Here is a 19,285-nt window from a genome sequence, read left to right as displayed (position 1 = left end):
TACTGTGACGATCCGGAAAATTTTGACTTATTTTAAGTCAAATCTCCATATGATTTAATATTTTCGACACGATAAGCAAAGCCTGTTATCCTGAGTATCAAAAAGATTTTTAAATGTTTTCATACATTCATTAAACCCTCAACCATTTCCGACTATTCACGAACAATTGTTTGTATATATATATATATATATATATATATATATATATATATATATAATAACTTGAACTAATAATATACGATATAAATCACATGTGATCAAGATTACATGTGATCAACCACAAAGGCTCTATTTAGTAAATCTTGAGAGCGGGTCTTCCGATATTTGTATCCCACAAATATCTATGAACCTTGGTAGCAACCTTGCCCCACATTCAGCCTGTGAATGTATACCAAACCAAGTTCATAATAGTCTAGACCTCACACTTGTTCCCACAAATGTGATCGACTACGGAATTTAGAATAATAGCTTATTCATGGATAAAATATGCAAAATAGGAACTTGACACAAAATTAATAAATTAACACCATAATTATATTAATGAGTTTGAACAACTTCGTTCCATTACAATACATAAAACATATCACAACCAATCACTAGAATATCGAAGCCCTAATGCACAAACATGTCCTGCATGTTTTGCTCCATGTAAGAAACTTGTACGTTATTTTTACAAACATATTGTTTTACTTAACTTGGTCAGAATAAATGAACTACAACACCAATCAGATGCTAGTCCGTATATAACTCGAAAACAATATCAAATATTGTTTGTAACTTTGAAAATCGAAGTAAAACTTAGTACAATATCTTTTTTTGTACAAAAACAAATACTCCGTATATATTATCTTTATCGAACATAAAATAATAATAAAACGTGACCTTTTGTTTCTGCTCATCTTCTACGCCTCACACACCAAGAAACACTTTGGGGTTTATTTATTTATATCTAATATATATACACCTCGTATAATATATTACATATCTTTAATTCGAAAAGAATTAAAGATGAATTAGAATAAAAACATAACCTTAATATTTCAACCAAAAATTCTTCAACCGAAAGATCATGTTTTAAAAATATTATTTGTTTTTATGTTGTTTTTTTTCTAATTTTTAATTAAGTAATTAATATATAAAATAATAATGACATCATTATTTAAGTTATCAAATTATTAGTTACTATAAGTACAATTTTTTTACTAATAAAATACTTAAGATTAATAATATCATTTAAGTGACCTAGATTTTTTTCTTTTTATTTTAGATTTTTTCTTAACAAATGAATTAGCCTAATAATGACATCATCATCATTTTAGCAATATAATAGAAACTATAGATTCTTGAATTCCAAGTATAGTGATCTCATGTTCTAAGCATAGCTTACGAATCGAGTTTTGTCTAACTTTGTAATTCACCCCTCCACCAAGGTTGATGGACATAAGATTCATATTATCGTGTTGAAACCCTTTTGTTATTTTGATGAAATATAAAGTACTAACATCACTGAGTAATATGGGAATAGCTAACGAGTGTTCTTAGAGCACATGATAAGCATCATTGATGAATTCTAAATATCCAAAATTAATGTATTGTGTAATTAATATTTTGTTTATAAATAGAAATGAATGAGGTTAATAAATGTATTTTAAGTTATAATTGGAAATTTTAAGTGTTTTAAATCATTTTTATCGTGTGTTCTTAGGGCACTCGTTAGTCAAACCCTTAATCCGGAATAGTGAGAGTATAAAATTATGCGGTTGATTCTTAAAGTTTGTCCAAAATTGTATGTATATATTTGAAGTTTTTTGGACATGCGTACCCTGAAATTTGCAGATGGTTAATCCATAAGATTAACGAACATTAACTAAATTTAGTTAATTACCTCCATGTGCGCCTTCACATGATGGTTATATTTGTCATTTCATCCTTTTATTTCTTAGAACATCATCTCCATTCATCCCGCCTACTAAGAATAATTAGGATTTGTGATCAGAAAGAAAATTTGCATTTGGCCTAAACTAGTTATCGAACTCTCGCTTCGAGCCGGGGGTTCGGTTGTCAATGTATTTTATTGCGTTTAGTAAAATTATTTTGTGTATTGCGTTTAGTAAAATTATTTTGTGGCTAACGATGATGTCGTTGAAGCGCAACTCGAGTCGAACTAAAAGGTATAACCCGTGAGAGATTTAAATGTTTTTTTAAATTAACAATATATGTGCATCTCCGCATTTCGCTATGAAATTGTCGACTGTTAAAAATTTAACGCAAAATCAACGTGTATGAAAAGTACCCCAAATATTTAGCGTTTTTTAAAAAGCGTCCGTTTTGCGTATAGCTAGTGACATTGTGTTCCTAAAATTATTTCGAGTTTAACGATGGCGTCGGAAAAATTGAACTCGTTGCGAGCGAGAAGATATGACCCGGTGAATATTTAGGTGGAGTTTATTTAAGATTTTTTATGAAAATAGTTATTTGACACTTTACCCCCTGTTTGGGGGGTCAATTTGAATTTTTTAAAAAAGTATGGGGAACGTTGTTGGTAAAATGAAATTTAGTTAAAATTAAAAAACAAATGAAAAGTCGAAAATGACCCTGATTACTATTCATAACTTTTCTCTATTAACTTAACTAGTTGTGGAGCCCTCGCTTCGCGCCGGGGGCTCCGTTTTGAATGCAAGTTAAAAAAAAAGTCTTGAACTATTTTGTAAAAAAGAATTGTTTTCGACATCTAACATTGAAGGGTTGTTCCTTTTGTGAAAGTTGCTTCTTTTAGCGTTCGGGTTTTATTTTAAAAAAAAAAGTTAGTAAAGTGGGGGTTCGATTTGTATTTTAATAAAAGTTAGGGGGTTAAGTTTGTGAAATTTGGAAAAAAATATACGTATAAAGTGGGAGTTCGATTTGTATTTTAATAAAAGTTAGGGGGTTAAGTTTGTGAAAATTGAATATTAGTAAAAAAAAAAGTTAGTAAAGTGGGGGTTCAATTTGTATTTTAATAAAAGTTAGGGGTTTAAGTTTGTGAAATTTGGGGAAAAGTATACGTATAAAGTGGGGGTTCGATTTGTATGTTAACAAAAGTTAGAGGGTTTAGGTTGGGGAAAGTGGGGAAATGGATAGTGCTATTCATTTCTCCTGTGTCTTTTAGATAGAGGTATATAATACCAGTATATAAATTAGGGTTTGTGATTAGAAAGAAAAATAGCAGGTGGCTTAAACCTTCAAACCAACTTCGACACTCCCTCCATTTCATGATTCCATCAGTATCATGAATTTACAAAAGCTGCATTATTTTAAAAAGATTCGAACATGTTATTATAATCAATGTCGTTCATCACAAACCATTGCTTCTACACTCGAGCTCGAATCCCAGTCCAATTCGTTTAAACCCGGTGTTTTTCACAATGCACACAACCCGTTCGACGAAATGACTCAAAGACACGTTTCCAGTTCTAACCATAACCACCTTCTTTTCGAGTTTGCTCGAACCAATGACAACGCTCAAGCACTCAAACATTTTCTTGAAATCCGTCGTTCGGGGTTAGCGGTTAACGGTGCAAGCTTCTCTTGTGTTTTAAAGATATGCGGAATCTTGTGTGATCAATTAATAGGCAAGCAAATACATTGTGACTGTATTAAACACGGGTTCGTTCAAGATGTTAGCGTAGGCACATCTCTTATCGATATGTACACGAAAACGGAAGGTGTTCCGTTAGCTGAGAAGGTGTTCGATGAAATGCCTGAGAGAAATGTAGTATCTTGGACTTCAATGCTGACTGGGTATTCGTTATCTGGGCTGCATGATCGGGCCATTGAGCTTTTTTTACAAATGCAAGTTGAAGGAATCAAGCCTAATCCATTTACATTTGCGACAGTTCTTGGTGTGTTAGCTGATACCGGTGCAGTTATAAAAGGAATGCAAGTACATACAATGGTTGTAAAATTAGGCTTTGAGCTGACAACATATGTGTGTAATTCTTTAATTAGTATGTATTCAAAATCACGTATGGTTCAATGCGCTAATAAAGTGTTTGATCGTATGGAAGTTAGAGATTCGGTTTCTTGGAACGGTATGATATCGGGTCTCGTAGCAAACGGGCGTGATTTAGTTGCGCTTGATTTGTTCCATAAGATGAGACTTGCAGGGGTCAAACTAACACAATCAGTGTTTGTAACGATATTAAGAGTGTGTGCAAACATCAAAGAGATAAGTTTCACGAAACAAGTACATTGTTATGTTTTAAAAAACGGTATGGAATCAGATCCTAATGTTAGAACTGCACTTATGGTTTCTTATACTAAAAGCTCACAAATGGATGATACAATGAGATTGTTTAACACAATGAAAGGGGTTAAAAACGTGGTGACATGGACACAACACCATTGTCAACTTCTGCCTTGAAAAAGCTTAAATAACACAGTAGACACACATGTAGTATAATCTTTCATTGTTAACCTTCTTCTCCAAACTCTTCTGTGAACCTCTCATGGACCTCAAGATCGCTTTTACTCACTGTTGGTCTTTGCCTAGCCAGAACCTTGTCAAAATCTAATCGTGTAATAGGGGGTAGACAAATCTGTTACAAGTTTATAATTGGCAAAAAGTATTTAGCACAAGATGATTAAGATTAGGCATGAAGATAAATATCAAGTAAAGCTACAATTTTCTTATTATATTTAGCAATTTTAAAACTAATTGATTGACTTTTGAATACCTTTTCAGCTAGGCCTTGAGCTGCAAGCTCCTGCATTGTGATCAGAGTAGCAACCGGTTGTTCGGGTCCACACGGTACCCACAGACCTTCGCGTGTCTTAACAAAGTGTATAGCATCTCGAGTTTTACGTACAGGTTCCCACATAACGTCCTTAACCTGCAAAGCCAATCAGCATTCGAATAAGCAAAAAGACATAAGTTTATACTTCTATCTCATATGGGTGAAATCAAAGGGTTCAGCTTGAAGAAGAAGGTTTGACTTTTGAGCGACTTAAATAGGTTAAAGGTTGTCCAAGGTCTATTTATAATGCATACACCTTTAATATTTGTTTTTGTTTTTATTTGAAAATAAAGATTATTAATTTATTAACGTAATAGAATTATTGTTCAAAGTGCCTTGCAAAAAAAAAAAAAAAAAAAAAAAAAAAAAAAAAAATTGTTCAATATTATTACAAGTGCATAATATAAAGCTGGATCACAACCAACTTTCGGGTCAACCCAACCCCCTACAATAGACAACCTTTTCCAACCCAAACTTGTTATGAGGCATACCAACACACATTCGACCCACCAATCTTTCCTCCTCTACTAAACCATATTATGAACAAGGGATAACAAAGAGAAAGGTGAAAAATGTAAGCTCGCACTTACACAAACAGCAATATCTGAACCAGAAAACCCTTCAGATTTACGTGCCAAATTTTCAAAATCGCTTTCAGTTAAGTTATTGGGAGTATCTCCTAAATGCACCTGGATATCAAGCAACAAACAACTTATTTGACATGCAGCACATATTAAGGATGCGTTTGATAAAACTTAATGATTTAGCGATGAATGGTTCATAATCTGAATGATTCAGAATCCGGAAAGAGCCAAGACAAAGATACTACAAACTTGGTTCTAAATGAAAATAAGCAGTTTGATAATCATTCGGAATGAACGGTATGAATTGAGTAAAATCGACTTAATAACGTGTAACATGAATAAAAAGTTCAATATACTTGTTTGTTAAGTGTTCTTGATATGATTTGAGGAGTATATATTAGAAAATTTAGGTGCTTAATAGTTAAGATCAACTCTGAATGAGCATCATATGTCATTCAGAGGTCACTAACAAACGCACTGTGAATGCTGAATGGTTAAACATTCAGCGCTAAACCGTTCTGTTAAGAGGTAAACAAACGCACAGCTCCTACCATGAGCATAACTTTTTTCTTGAAGATTGTTACCTAATTGCGGTAAAATGAATATATAATTATTTCATTTGGATTAGGGCTAAGGAGCTACATAAATAACGTGAGAAACTAGATCTAGACATACGTTATAGCACGACATATCTTACTTTGAACATGTGCTGTCGAGCCTTCAGATCAGGAAGTGAAATGTATATACGCTTATCAAATCGCCGTCGAATAGCCTGCAAGGATCATCTGTTAGTTATAGTTCAGAGTTTAATGTACAAAATGACTTAAGAGTACGTGTAATTATGTATTGAAACCTGATCAAGAGAGTAAGGTGTATTTGTTGCTGCTAGTACAAGCACTTTATCATTATTTGTCCCTACACCCTAAGAAACACAAGTTTGTATGGCAATCAATTATATACAAGGTTGCAAAATTCGCTACTCTGGGAGTGGAGGGAGTAATCGCCAAGTCGGTTACTAATCGGATTGGACTTTTTATAAATTTGAATGTTAAATTTCATTATTATATGTGTATATATTGAAGGAAGCCACAAACATAAACATAAACTTTAACATAATAATTGTCTATTTACATAAACAAAAGCGTTCATTTTGTTAAAAAAAAAAAAAAAAAAAAAAAAAAAAAAAAAAAAACCCTCTAAAATTCTAGTTTAAATTCATATAAAAATGATCAATTTTTACTTTGACAGACCTTGACCAACAAATCCGATTTTGACCCATATCCGACGTAACGGATACCGAAAAATTGGATCGGCCTGTTCTTAAAAGAAGTAATCTGGGATTTATCGGGAGTAATCAGAGTTTTTTACAGAAGTGATTATTAAATATAGAATGTATTGAGTTTTTTAGTTCCACCAATTACCTGCATTTGAACAAGAATTTCAGTTTTGATACGTCTTGAAGCTTCATTCTCATTGCCTTCACCACGTTGGCCACTCAAAGAATCAATTTCATCAATAAATATGATAGAAGGTGCACTTTCACGTGCCATTTGGAACAGATTTGAAACAAGCCTTTCACTTTCTCCCATATACCTTGAAACTAGATCTGATGATGAAACGCTGCAATAGATAATTTCAGAAAACCAAGTTTACATATACATGTATCACATAATTACGAATGTCACACCTGAAAAATGTAGAGTCAGCTTCAGTTGCAACAGCTTTTGCCAAGTATGATTTACCCGTTCCAGGTGGACCATACAGAAGAAACGCCCTCCATGGCAGTCTATTACCTGAAAAACAGATAATTATCAGTTAGCAACATGCAACTTAAAGAGCGTAATATGCCTATAAAACATCAAATCAAAGAATACATCAATTTAAGTGCACTCACTCTGCAGTTAGCCCTTAAACCTGACAAGTTGCTCCCTTCAAACAAATCAAATGACTAAAACTTAACCTAGCTTTTGCCAATTAAACAAGGGCTAAGTACACATAAATCCGTTTAAGTAAGCTAAAAATAGTACTACCTTTTTCCTTTTAAGTAAGCTACACGGCAATATTACCCAAACACTTCTCAAATTACGTTTAAGAAACACATAATAACCTATAATAATCACTTAAAATCCATACTCACAAACGCTCTCTAAATCTCATCTCTTAGACCATGGATAACGCAGCGGCATTAGCCGCTTTGCCATCCACATGGCTCGACAAACGCCAGAAATGGGCGTTTGTCAGCCGGCGTTTTGTCGGCCGATCACGGGGTGAGGGAGGGGAGGTTTGGGGAGGTGTCAAGCTGTGATTGGTGGATGAATTATATCCGTTGGGCTTTTTTATGTGTTTTTTTTTTCCTCCTATATAAATACATACACATCTAACCTTAATTTTCATTATTCATTTCACACATTTCTCATACTTTCTACTTATCAATTCAATTTATATAAACATAATTTTATGAACAAAAAATGGAGTTTCTAGCCGCTAGTCTAGATTTGCTATTCGATAGCACATCTCGTCTGACGAAGAGGAAGAAAAACCACCTAGAAGAACTCGGGTGCAACGAAACCCACCACGTTTTATTAATAGAGATCGTGAACAAGCGGGTATTAATTTGTGGAACGACTATTTTTCGCAAACTCCGACGTATCCACACGACATTTTCAAGAGACGATTTCGGATGCGAATTCATTTATTTTTCCGTATCAAAGACGTTTTTTTAATGTAATTCTCCTTTTTATTAATGTAACTTTTTTTATATATATGTAGTGTTACATTTTATCAAATTTAATAAATAAAAAATAATTAAAATAACCAAACAAAAATTCAAAAATAAAATGTCACTTCATTGTCGTCATTTGACAAAAGCCCCCATAACAACTCCCCTTTCTCTGCCATGGTCACATTACTGACTTGACCAAAAAGTGCACCACGTCACAATCACCATTATCTATAGTCTTATATATCCCATTAAAACAATTTTGAATCAAATAGCATCAATCATAGAGTACTAACCAGTAAAAAAATGAGGGAAATTAATAGGCAAATAAACAGCTTCTTGTAAAGCTTGTTTAGCACTTTCAAGTCCAGCAACATCACTCCATTTAACATTAGGTTTTTCTCTAACAATTGCAGAATTCAATCCAGCCCTAAGTCTCGCTTGTTCTGGACGACCTGCACCGCGGTCATCAACACCAACCCTAATTGGTTCCGCACGACGTTGATAGAAATGCAGCGTAATCGTCGTTACTACTATCATGGTTAACGACATCAGATAAAGATGCATGATTTGAATATAGGTTTAAATAACCAATCGGTTGTTAATAATATGTATGAGTCCAGATCCAGATATGTATTATTGCCTTTATATATATATGTGTTAACACAGATTAGATTAGAGATCGAATTCGTGTTTTTATTGAGATTGCATAGAATGTCAAGTTGAGAGAATAAGGTGGTGTTGTGTGTGTTTGTGAGGTGTGAGGATTGGTTACAAGTGTGAGTGAGGAGAAAGCTTAGTGTTTAAGCCAGCTAAGCTAAAAGGAACAAAATTGAGTGCCGAATCTTTCGTACCACAATAAAGTCCCCGAATATGATGAAATCCCTAAAATAATCCCGTGAAATTAGGGGTCTGTTTTAATGAAATAGTTTAATTTAATTTAAAGTTTAATGATATATTTTAAGTTTTAAGTGAACGTAAATGTTAAAGTCATTTAGTTTAATGATCAGTGGAATCACAGATTCCGACTAAGAAACTTTTCATTGTTTTTACAAACATATTGATATACTTAACTTGATCAGAATAAATGAAATGCATTTATTCTCCCACGACATTCATTCAATTTTCATCACAATTGCTATTTTTCTTGTCATAAAAGTCTACATTACAACATTTTATTGAGACGTGTATTTTGTATATACATATGTAACATAATTAATCCCGTAAAAAAACTCATAGTTGAATAATAATAATAATAATAATAATAATAATAATAATAATAATAATAATAATATAATAATTATAAATTTTGCTCTAAAATTGAGTATTTATATTTTTAATAATATTTATGATAGGATATTCAATTATTTTAAAAAGTGATCCGATATTTTATGTTTAAAAAGTTGAGTAATGAATGATATTTTCTTGTGTTTAAGAAATTTTATTTTAAGTATGTTATAAAGGATTTGTTATTCCCACACAATATTAGCCCCACTCTAACTTACACAAATTATTTAGTTGTTATGATTGAAGAAAATAAAATAATAAGATGTGATACAGAAGATAATCACGTTCGTTATAAAATAATACGGAATAATTATTTAGTTGTTATTGTGAAAAGGAAAAAAATAATTTACTAAAAAATAGAAGATAAATAATTACTCTTTTTATTAATTTATTTTAATTAGTGTTTATGACATCTTCTAGATGTCTTCTAATTTTTTCTTTTTTTTATTTATTTTTATAAAGAATAATTGCTTTTTTATAAAATCATAAGATTAGAGATTTAATATTAACTATAGATTATTGGCCATTAAACAAGATATATACTTCCACAAATTACGTTTAAGAACCCCAGATTGTGGTGAATAAACATTAATAAGGAAGCTCTTTTTAGAACTACCTGAAAGTTGTCCTTCAACAATGAGAATATTTGCGAACGATATGACCCGACTACTAGTGAATACCGAAGGGTCCCAAATCGTTAAAATTCCCCCCAGTCGGACGCGAGCACTAGAAGAAGCTAGTTTAAAGTGGTAATTTCCCCACAACGCCCGGACATAAAAGAAATTTAAAGAATATATTCTTGAATTTCAAGTATAGTGATCGCATGTTCTAAGCATAGCTTACGAATCCAGTTTTGTTTAACTTTGTAATTCACTGTGACGATCGTTCCAAATCCATATGGACAATACGTCATTCATTGATTTCATTGCGAGGTATTTGACCTCTATATGATACGTTTTGTAAACATTGCATTCTTTTGAAAAGGCACACCATAAATGAATATTTAAATCAAAGGTTTTCAACATCTGATGATTTCTACATATAGACAATCACTGTAAATAATAGTTTACAATAGTACTTCCGTTGACAGTACAGTCAAAATAAGATACATGGTGATGATTTGGTGAATGCAACGTTTCCTTGAAAAATATGCCATGTATGACTCCATGCACATAGCTTGTCTAACATATAAGCAAACAGCGGAAGACTTCTAGAAACCTGAGAATAAACATGCTTCAAGTGTCAACACAAAGGTTGGTGAGTTCATAGTTTTAATATTACACATAATCCGTATATCAATGTGGATTACAAAAGTTCAGTTGTTTTATTCAAAACGTTTATCAATAGGTTTTACATAAAAGGTGGATCACAAGATTTCAGTTGTTTCATCCGAAACGTTTATCAATCGGTTCTACAAAATTGAGCACCCTGGTAACTAAACTTTAACGTTTATATAATTTGTACCCTTTGTATAATCATCTTAATAATACACGCAAACCAACGTGTACGCTTCTCAAATAGCATACGTCCGTTAAAAGGCTAGCGCTCTAGCTCGGACGGGGATATCAAGCCCTATGGATCCATATACTACTACTCGCGCCCACCAGTTCTTATAACTGGCAGTTACTAGTTACCAAAGCTAAGGGATTTTCGGTTCAAACTCAGTGTAGAATTTAGTATGTACTTGTATCCATTGCGTTTAAAATAAAGTGCATGTATTCTCAGCCCAAAAATATATATTGCAAAAGCAATTAAAAAGGGAGCAAATGAAACTCACGCATATAAATATTGTATATCGGTTAATAAAGCATTTGCATGTATTCTCAGCCTAAAAATGTAGAGAGTAAAAGGGATCTTATAAAACTCACACATATAAATCTAGTATTTTCATTATTTATAAACAGTCGCATGTATTCTCAGCCCAAAAATATATTGAGTAAAAGGGATCATATGAAACTCACGCATATAAATATTGTATATCGGTTAATAAAGCATTTGCATGTATTCTCAGCCTAAAAATGTAGAGAGTAAAAGGGATCTTATAAAACTCACTGTTTAATATTGATATACAATATTGTAGGAAAGCACGTAGACGCATCGGAGATGATAAACACGAGGTTTGCTTCACAAAAATACCCCCGAACATTACCCATAACCTCCTTGGTAATAACCCATATTTTCCTTAGCTCTAGCTCGCTCGGAAACTCGTTTTGAAAGTGACACGCTCAAGACCTCGTCGTAGTATTTTATGTATAATATTAATACTACTAATAATAATAATAAGATTAATAATAATATTAATCTTAATAATAACAATAATAATAATAATAATAATAATAATAATAATAATAATAATAATAATAATAAATACGGAGTAATATATGTATGTGTGTTTTTTTTTTTCTTTCTTTACTCGGCAGAAAATGTTGCAATTTATAGAACCTGGCCTGAAATCTGGAGTCATGCGACTCGCATGGAAATGGCCTTCTGGCCATGCGACTCGCATGAGGACCAGGGACAGCTCACATTGTTTTGGCTCCTAGCTTGTCGACATAATATAAAATAAATATAAATATATAAATAATTAATATAATTATTTATATATTATATTTTATTCTTGTGCATAGTAGACTAGATATTTTTGGTCCGTTGCGTCGGGCGTTTCTTCTTGACTCGGGTCCCGGTTCCGGATTTTCAAACGCATTTTCGTACGCTTAGAAAACTAGCATTTTACGTTTTGTAACACGTACACTTGTCAAAATATAGACTTAGATTATCCCTAAATTATACCTCTCAAAATATAACTTATACATTTGAGTGTTTTGGTCATTTACTTCTATAAATCATCGTCTCACTATTTTTTTGAAATACATTTTAAAATAGTGTTTACTGTAGCAAAGTTACTGTAGCAATTCACTGTAGCAAAGTCAATTTCACTGTAGCAAATAGTGATTTTCGAAAACACTGTAGCATTTTGGGTACTGTAGCAATTTGAAAATGTTACTATCGTTTACTAAATAACTTGAAATTATATATATGTATATATTTTTTTTAATATACATAAATCAGTTTTTAAATACACATTGGAAGTTATTTATAAATAAATTTTAATAATAAATATTTCAACTTATCATATATATTCAAATAGATATTTAAACCAATAAATTTAATGTACGGTATCAAATAATTAATACATTGTTACCTTTTCAAGTTATAGTATATATGTATCTATTTACATATAATTGTTCGCGAATCGTCGAAAATAACCGAAGGGTATTTAAATATATAAAAGTAGTTCAAAAATTTTGAGATTCAGTTTTACAGACTTTGCTTATCGTGTCGAAAATGTTAATCATACAAAGATTAAGTTTAAATTTGGTCAAAAATTTCCGGGTCATCACATTCACCCCTCCACCAAGGTTGATTGACATAAGATTCATATTATCATGTTAAAAACCTTTTGTTATATTAATGAAATATACAATACTAACATCACTGACTAATATGGAAAAAGCTAACGATTGTCCTAAGAGCAAATGATAAGCATCATTGATGAAGTCTAAATTTTCAAAATTAATGTATTGTGTAATTAATATTTTGTTTATAAATAAAAATAAATGAGGTTGTATTTTAAGTTATAATTGGAAATTTTAAGTATTTTAAATCATCCTTATCGTGTGTCTTAGAACACTCGTTAGTCAAACCCTTAATCCGGAACAGTGAAAGTATAAAGTTATGCAGTTGGTTCGTAAAGTTTGTCCAAAATTGTATGTATATGTTTGAAGTTCTTTGGACATGCATACCCTGAAATTTGCAGATGTTGTGTGGTTAATCCATAAGATTAACATACATTAGTTGAATTTCGTTAACTACCTCCATGTGCGCCTTCACATGATGGTTATATTTGTCATTTCATCCTTTTATTTCTTAGAACATCATCTCCATTCATTCATCCTACTAAAAATAATTAGGGTTTGTCATCAGAAAGAAAAATATCATGTGGCTAAATTAGGGTTTGTGATTAGAAAGAAAAATAGCAGGTGGCTCTCTTGACATTAAATCTTCAAACCAACTTCGACACTCCCTCCATTTCATGATTCCATCAGTATCATGAATTTACAAAAGCTGCATTATTTTAAAAAGATTCGAACATGTTATTATAATCAATGTCGTTCATCACAAACCATTGCTTCTACACTCGAACTCGAATCCCAGTCCAATTCGTTTAAACCCGGTGTTTTTCACAATGCACACAACCCGTTCGACGAAATGACTCAAAGACACGTTTCCAGTTCTAACCATAACCACCTTCTTTTCGAGTTTGCTCGAACCAATGACAACGCTCAAGCACTCAAACATTTTCTTGAAATCCGTCGTTCGGGATTAGCGGTTAACGGTGCAAGCTTCTCTTGTGTTTTAAAGATATGCGGAATCTTGTGTGATCAATTAATAGGCAAGCAAATACATTGTGACTGTATTAAACACGGGTTCGTTCAAGATGTTAGCGTAGGCACATCTCTTATCGATATGTACACGAAAACGGAAGGTGTTCCGTTAGCTGAGAAGGTGTTCGATGAAATGCCTGAGAGAAATGTAGTATCTTGGACTTCAATGCTGACTGGGTATTCGTTATCTGGGCTGCATGATCGGGCCATTGAGCTTTTTTTACAAATGCAAGTTGAAGGAATCAAGCCTAATCCATTTACATTTGCGACAGTTCTTGGTGTGTTAGCTGATACCGGTGCAGTTATAAAAGGAATGCAAGTACATACAATGGTTGTAAAATTAGGCTTTGAGCTGACAACATATGTGTGTAATTCTTTAATTAGTATGTATTCAAAATCACGTATGGTTCAATGCGCTAATAAAGTGTTTGATCGTATGGAAGTTAGAGATTCGGTTTCTTGGAACGGAATGATATCGGGTCTCGTAGCAAACGGGCGTGATTTAGTTGCGCTTGATTTGTTCCATAAGATGAGACTTGCAGGGGTCAAACTAACACAATCAGTGTTTGTAACGATATTAAGAGTGTGTGCAAACATCAAAGAGATAAGTTTCACGAAACAAGTACATTGTTATGTTTTAAAAAACGGTATGGAATCAGATCCTAATGTTAGAACTGCACTTATGGTTTCTTATACTAAAAGCTCACAAATGGATGATACAATGAGATTGTTTAACACAATGAAAGGGGTTAAAAACGTGGTGACATGGACACAACACCATTGTCAACTTCTGCCTTGAAAAAGCTTAAATAACACAGTAGACACACATGTAGTATAATCCAACACGTAACAAGTATTAGTTATGGGTGATGATAAATCTACTCAAGTTTTTGATATTTACCCTTGTTTTATTCAATAGTTGTTTGTAAAGTACAATTTTCAATAAGTGGATCCATCAAATTATCAAGTGAAAATATCACCCTGGATTAATTATTATACATATAATATAATCAATAAGTGGTCTCGGGTTTTGCAAAGTGGATCGGAACATTGGTTTTTTTGAAAGTCTTGAGATGGAAGGTTCGCTTCCTATTCCCGTGCCGGGTGTTAGGATTGGTAGCGGCTCTACAAAGATTTCTTCATATGCAATTGAGAACCGCGGAGGCAAAAAATTTAATCGTTTGAAGGTTGATGGCGTGGTTGCTAAGCCGATCATAAAGACTCGGAAGAGGAATGGTAAGGGTAAAGAGGTTGGTGAGTAGTTCTTGACGGGTGTTGGTTAGTGTCCTTTATGTAGTATTCGTTAAGATTTGATCAGTCTATGATTGTTTTGATTGTGGCTTTTTATTTGAGACCCATGTACGATTTTGTGTTAAGGTTGCTCAAGGCTCGGTTATAGCTAGTTTAGGCTCTTTTGTTAGTTTTTAGGGATCGTTTACTGCTCCCGATCCTTGGTTTGCGTTTGATCGGATTGTACTTTTGTTCGTCTTTTTCATCGATTGATGAAAAGACACTGTTTTATGTTATCGTTATTTTAACCCAAAAAATGGATTGGGTGTGACACATGTCAGGTTCGGATTGGTCAAGGAGGTTTGGTTTTACTATTACACACATCACATCAACCAAATTAAGCTACATTTGTTGAGATCAAATCTTTCAATGTTAACCTTCTTCTCCAAACTCTTCTGTGAACCTCTCATGGACCTCAAGATCGCTTTTACTCACTGTTGGTCTCTGCCTAGCCAGAACCTTGTCAAAATCTGATCTTGTAATCGGGGGTAGACAAATCTGTTACAAGTTTATAATTGGCAAAAAGTATTTAGCACAAGATGATTAAAATTAGGCACGAAGATAAATACGTAGTATCAAGTAAAGCTACAATTTTTTTTTATTATATTTAGCAATTTTAAAACTAATTGATTGACTTTTGAATACCTTTTCAGCTAGGCCTTGAGCTGCAAGATCCTGCATTGTGATCAGTGTAGCAGCCGGTTGTTCGGGTCCACACGGTACCCACAGACCTTCGCGTGTCTTAACAAAGTGTATAGCATCTCGAGTTTTACGTACAGGTTCCAACAGAACGTCCTTAACCTGCAAGGCCCATCAGCATTCGAATAAGCAAAAAAGACATAATTAGTAAAGGGTACAATCAGCACCTATCTACTTATTAAGAGATCGACTTGACATGAGTTTATACTTCTATCTCATATGGGTCTATTTAAAATGCATAAACCTTTACTATTTGTTTTTGTTTTTATTTGAAAATAAAGATTACTAATTTATTAACGTAATAGATTTATTGTTCAAAGTGCCTTGCGAAGAAAAAAAATCTTCAATATTATTACAAGTGCATAATATAAAGTTGGATCACAACAAAATTTCGGGTCAACCCAACCCGTACAATAGACAACCTTTTCCAACCCAAACCTGTTATGAGGCATACCAACACACATTCGACCCACCAATCTTTGTTGTTCAATATCATGGACATGGGATAACAAAGAGAAAGGTGAAAAATGTAAGCTCGCACTTACACAAACAGCAATATCTGAACCAGAAAACCCTTCGAATTTACGTGCCAAACTTTCAAAATCACTTTCAGTTAAGTTATTGGGAGTATCTCCTAAATGCACCTGGATATTAAGCAACAAACAACTTATTTGGTATGCAACACATACATATTAAGGGTAAGGTTGTGTTTGATAAAACAGAATGATTTAGCGCTGAATGGTTCATAATCTGAATGATTAAGAATCCGGAAAGAGCCAAGACAAAGATACTACAAACTTGGTTCTTAATGAAAATAAGCAGTTTGATAATCATTCGGAATGAACGGTATGAATTGAGTAAAATTAACTTAATAACGTGTAACATGAATAAAAAGTTCAATTTACTTGTTTGTGAAGTGTTCTTGATATGATTTGAGGAGTATATTATAGAAACTTTAGGTGCTTAATGGTTAAGAGAGTGTTTCAACTCTGAATGAGCATCATATATCATTCAGAGGTCACTAACAAATGCACAAACGCACTGAATGCTGAATGATTCAATATTCAGCGCTAAACCATTCAGTTAAGAAGTAAACAAAAGCACATCTCCTATCTTACTTTAAACATGTGTTGTCGAGCCTTCAGACCAGGAAGTGAAATGTATATACGCTTATCAAATCGCCGTCGAATAGCCTGCAAGGATCATCTGAGAGTTATAGTTCAGTTTAATGTACAAAATGACTTAAGAGTGTAATTATGTATGAAACCTGATCAAGAGAGTAAGGTGTATTTGTTGCTGCTAGTACAAGAACTTTATCATTATTTGTCCCTACACCCTGAGAAACACAAACTTGTATTGAATAAACATGGCAATTAATGTATTATATACAAGTCGGTGACTAATCCGATTGGACTTTTTATACATTTGAATGTTAAATTTCATTATTATATGTGTATATATTGAAGGAAGCCACAAACATAAACATAAACTTTAACATAATTGTCTATTTACATAAACAAAATCGTTCATTTGTTAAAAAAAATAAAAAATAAAAAATAAAACTCAACAATTCGAATTTAAATTCATGTAAAAATGATGACCAATTTTTTACTTTGACAGACTTTGATCAACAAATCCGTTTTTGTCCCATATCCGACGTAACGGATACCGAAAAAATGAATCGGCCTGTTCTTAAAAGAAGTAATCTGGGATTAATTCGGGAGTAATCAGAGTTTTCTACGGAAGTGATTATTAAATATAGAATGTATGAGTTTTTTAGTTCTACCAATTACCTGCATTTGAACAAGAATTTCAGTTTTGATACGTCTTGAAGCTTCACACTCATTGCCTTCTCCACGTTGGCCACTCAAAGAATCAATTTCATCAATAAATATAATAGAAGGTGCACTTTCACGTGCCATTTGAAAAAGATTTGAAACAAGCTTTTCACTTTCTCCCATCCACTTTGAAACTAGATCTGATGAAGAAACGCTGCAATAAATAATTTCAGGCAACCAAATTTATGAATACATGTATCACATAATTAATAACTATGATACATTGCACAATTTAGAGGTGTTAAAGTTGTGATTATCTCACATAGTTTTCTACATACTGCCTACATAGAAAACTAAAAATGTATTGCGTAATTACAAATGTCACACCTGAAAAATGTAGAGTCAGCTTCAGTTGCAACAGCTTTTGCTAAGTATGATTTACCTGTACCAGGTGGACCATACAGAAGAAACGCCCTCCATGGCAGTCTTTTACCTGAAAACAGATAATTATCACTTATCAACATGCAACCTAAAAGAGCGTAATATGCCAATAAAACATCAAAAAATACATCAATATATCTTATAATCTTAAAGCTTAAGACTTTTTTTTTTTTTTTTTTTTTTTTTTTTTTTCCCTAAAATAACGATAACATATAACTAAGTCTTTCATCAATCGATGAAAAACACGAACGAAATTACAATCGATCCAAAGACAAAACAAGGCTCGGAAGCAGAAAACATGCCCTAAAACTAAACAAAGAGCCTAAGCTTAAGACTTATTATAAGTAAGCTACACAGCAATTTTACCCAAACACTTCTCAAAGTACGTATAAGAAACACATAATAACCTATAATAATCACTTAAAATCCTTACTCACAAACGCTCTCTAAATCTCTTATATCCCATTAAAACAATTATGAATCAAATAGCATATCAATCATAGAGTACTTACTAACCAGTAAAAAATTGAGGGAATTTAACAGGTAAGATAACAGCTTCTTGTAAAGCTTGTTTAGCACTTTCAAGTCCAGCAACATCATTCCATTTAACATTAGGTTTCTCTCTAACAATTGCAGAGTTCAATCCAGCCCTAAGTTTCTCCTTTTCTGGACCTGCACCGCCGTCATCAACAACAACCCTAATTTCTTCCACACGACGTAAATAGAATTGCAGCGTAGTTACTACTATTATGGTTAACGATATCAGATAAAGATGCATGGTTTCGATGGAATGCCAATTCCTTAGAGCTTCTTTTAACAGTGTCGATCAGTTTACGCATGAAGGCATCCCACCCATTAACTTCAAACGAATGTAACAGCGTATGGCACTTTTTACAAAAACCTAAAACTTTAAACCAAGAGTTATGAACTTGAAGGGTTTTGGGCCCCGAAAGCAAGGGTTTTGGCCCAAATCAGTGATCTGTGATCGGAATGATCTGCATCAGCAGCAAATAAAAAAACCTCGGCCCAATAAGAGATAAAAACGGGGTTTAGAAAAACCCTATCGATAGAGAATGGAGCTCATAGAATGCGAAAATAATATTTATGTTTTAAGCACTTTATTCGAACAACGGGGCCTTTCTTCAATCGAATACTTTTCCCTTCAATCGAAGAAAGTAGAGGTTAAAGCTTTAGAGTGGGCAACAAACACAAGTCTACGCTTTCCCCTTCAATTCTACATTTGGGAATCAAATCCATGGATTTTACTCTA

At 33.0% G+C, this 19,285-nt stretch overlaps 4 protein-coding genes across 4 annotated transcripts; 2 read left to right on the top strand and 2 right to left on the bottom strand.

Moving 5' to 3' along the window:
- Positions 1 to 3,265: 3,265 nt before the first annotated feature.
- Positions 3,266 to 4,399, top strand: LOC139890783 (pentatricopeptide repeat-containing protein At2g27610-like). Its single transcript, XM_071873700.1, has one exon. The coding sequence runs from the start codon at positions 3,266 to 3,268 to the stop codon at positions 4,397 to 4,399; it is 1,134 nt and encodes a 377-aa protein (XP_071729801.1).
- A 49-nt stretch (positions 4,400 to 4,448) lies between these two features.
- Positions 4,449 to 8,853, bottom strand: LOC139866689 (protein SUPPRESSOR OF K(+) TRANSPORT GROWTH DEFECT 1-like). Its single transcript, XM_071854987.1, has 8 exons — positions 8,372 to 8,853; positions 7,044 to 7,149; positions 6,778 to 6,976; positions 6,210 to 6,278; positions 6,054 to 6,128; positions 5,363 to 5,461; positions 4,713 to 4,868; positions 4,449 to 4,574 (listed from the first exon to the last, which is right to left on the bottom strand). Exons 1-8 carry the CDS (start codon positions 8,640 to 8,642, stop codon positions 4,449 to 4,451), a joined length of 1,101 nt encoding a protein of 366 aa, XP_071711088.1. The 5' UTR covers positions 8,643 to 8,853.
- Positions 8,854 to 13,631: 4,778 nt separating this feature from the next.
- Positions 13,632 to 14,606, top strand: LOC139890773 (pentatricopeptide repeat-containing protein At2g27610-like). Its single transcript, XM_071873690.1, has one exon. It carries the CDS (start codon positions 13,632 to 13,634, stop codon positions 14,604 to 14,606), a length of 975 nt encoding a protein of 324 aa, XP_071729791.1.
- Positions 14,607 to 15,469: 863 nt separating this feature from the next.
- On the bottom strand, positions 15,470 to 18,793 carry LOC139890763 (protein SUPPRESSOR OF K(+) TRANSPORT GROWTH DEFECT 1-like). Its single transcript, XM_071873678.1, has 8 exons — positions 18,532 to 18,793; positions 17,962 to 18,067; positions 17,590 to 17,788; positions 17,064 to 17,132; positions 16,915 to 16,989; positions 16,342 to 16,440; positions 15,743 to 15,898; positions 15,470 to 15,595 (listed from the first exon to the last, which is right to left on the bottom strand). The coding sequence occupies exons 1-8, from the start codon at positions 18,791 to 18,793 to the stop codon at positions 15,470 to 15,472; spliced, it is 1,092 nt and encodes a 363-aa protein (XP_071729779.1).
- Positions 18,794 to 19,285: the final 492 nt, after the last annotated feature.

This window comes from Rutidosis leptorrhynchoides, chromosome 1 (genome assembly GCF_046630445.1).
Source record: "Rutidosis leptorrhynchoides isolate AG116_Rl617_1_P2 chromosome 1, CSIRO_AGI_Rlap_v1, whole genome shotgun sequence".
NCBI lineage: Eukaryota > Viridiplantae > Streptophyta > Magnoliopsida > Asterales > Asteraceae > Rutidosis > Rutidosis leptorrhynchoides.
This window is presented reverse-complemented; position numbering and strand designations above follow the sequence as displayed.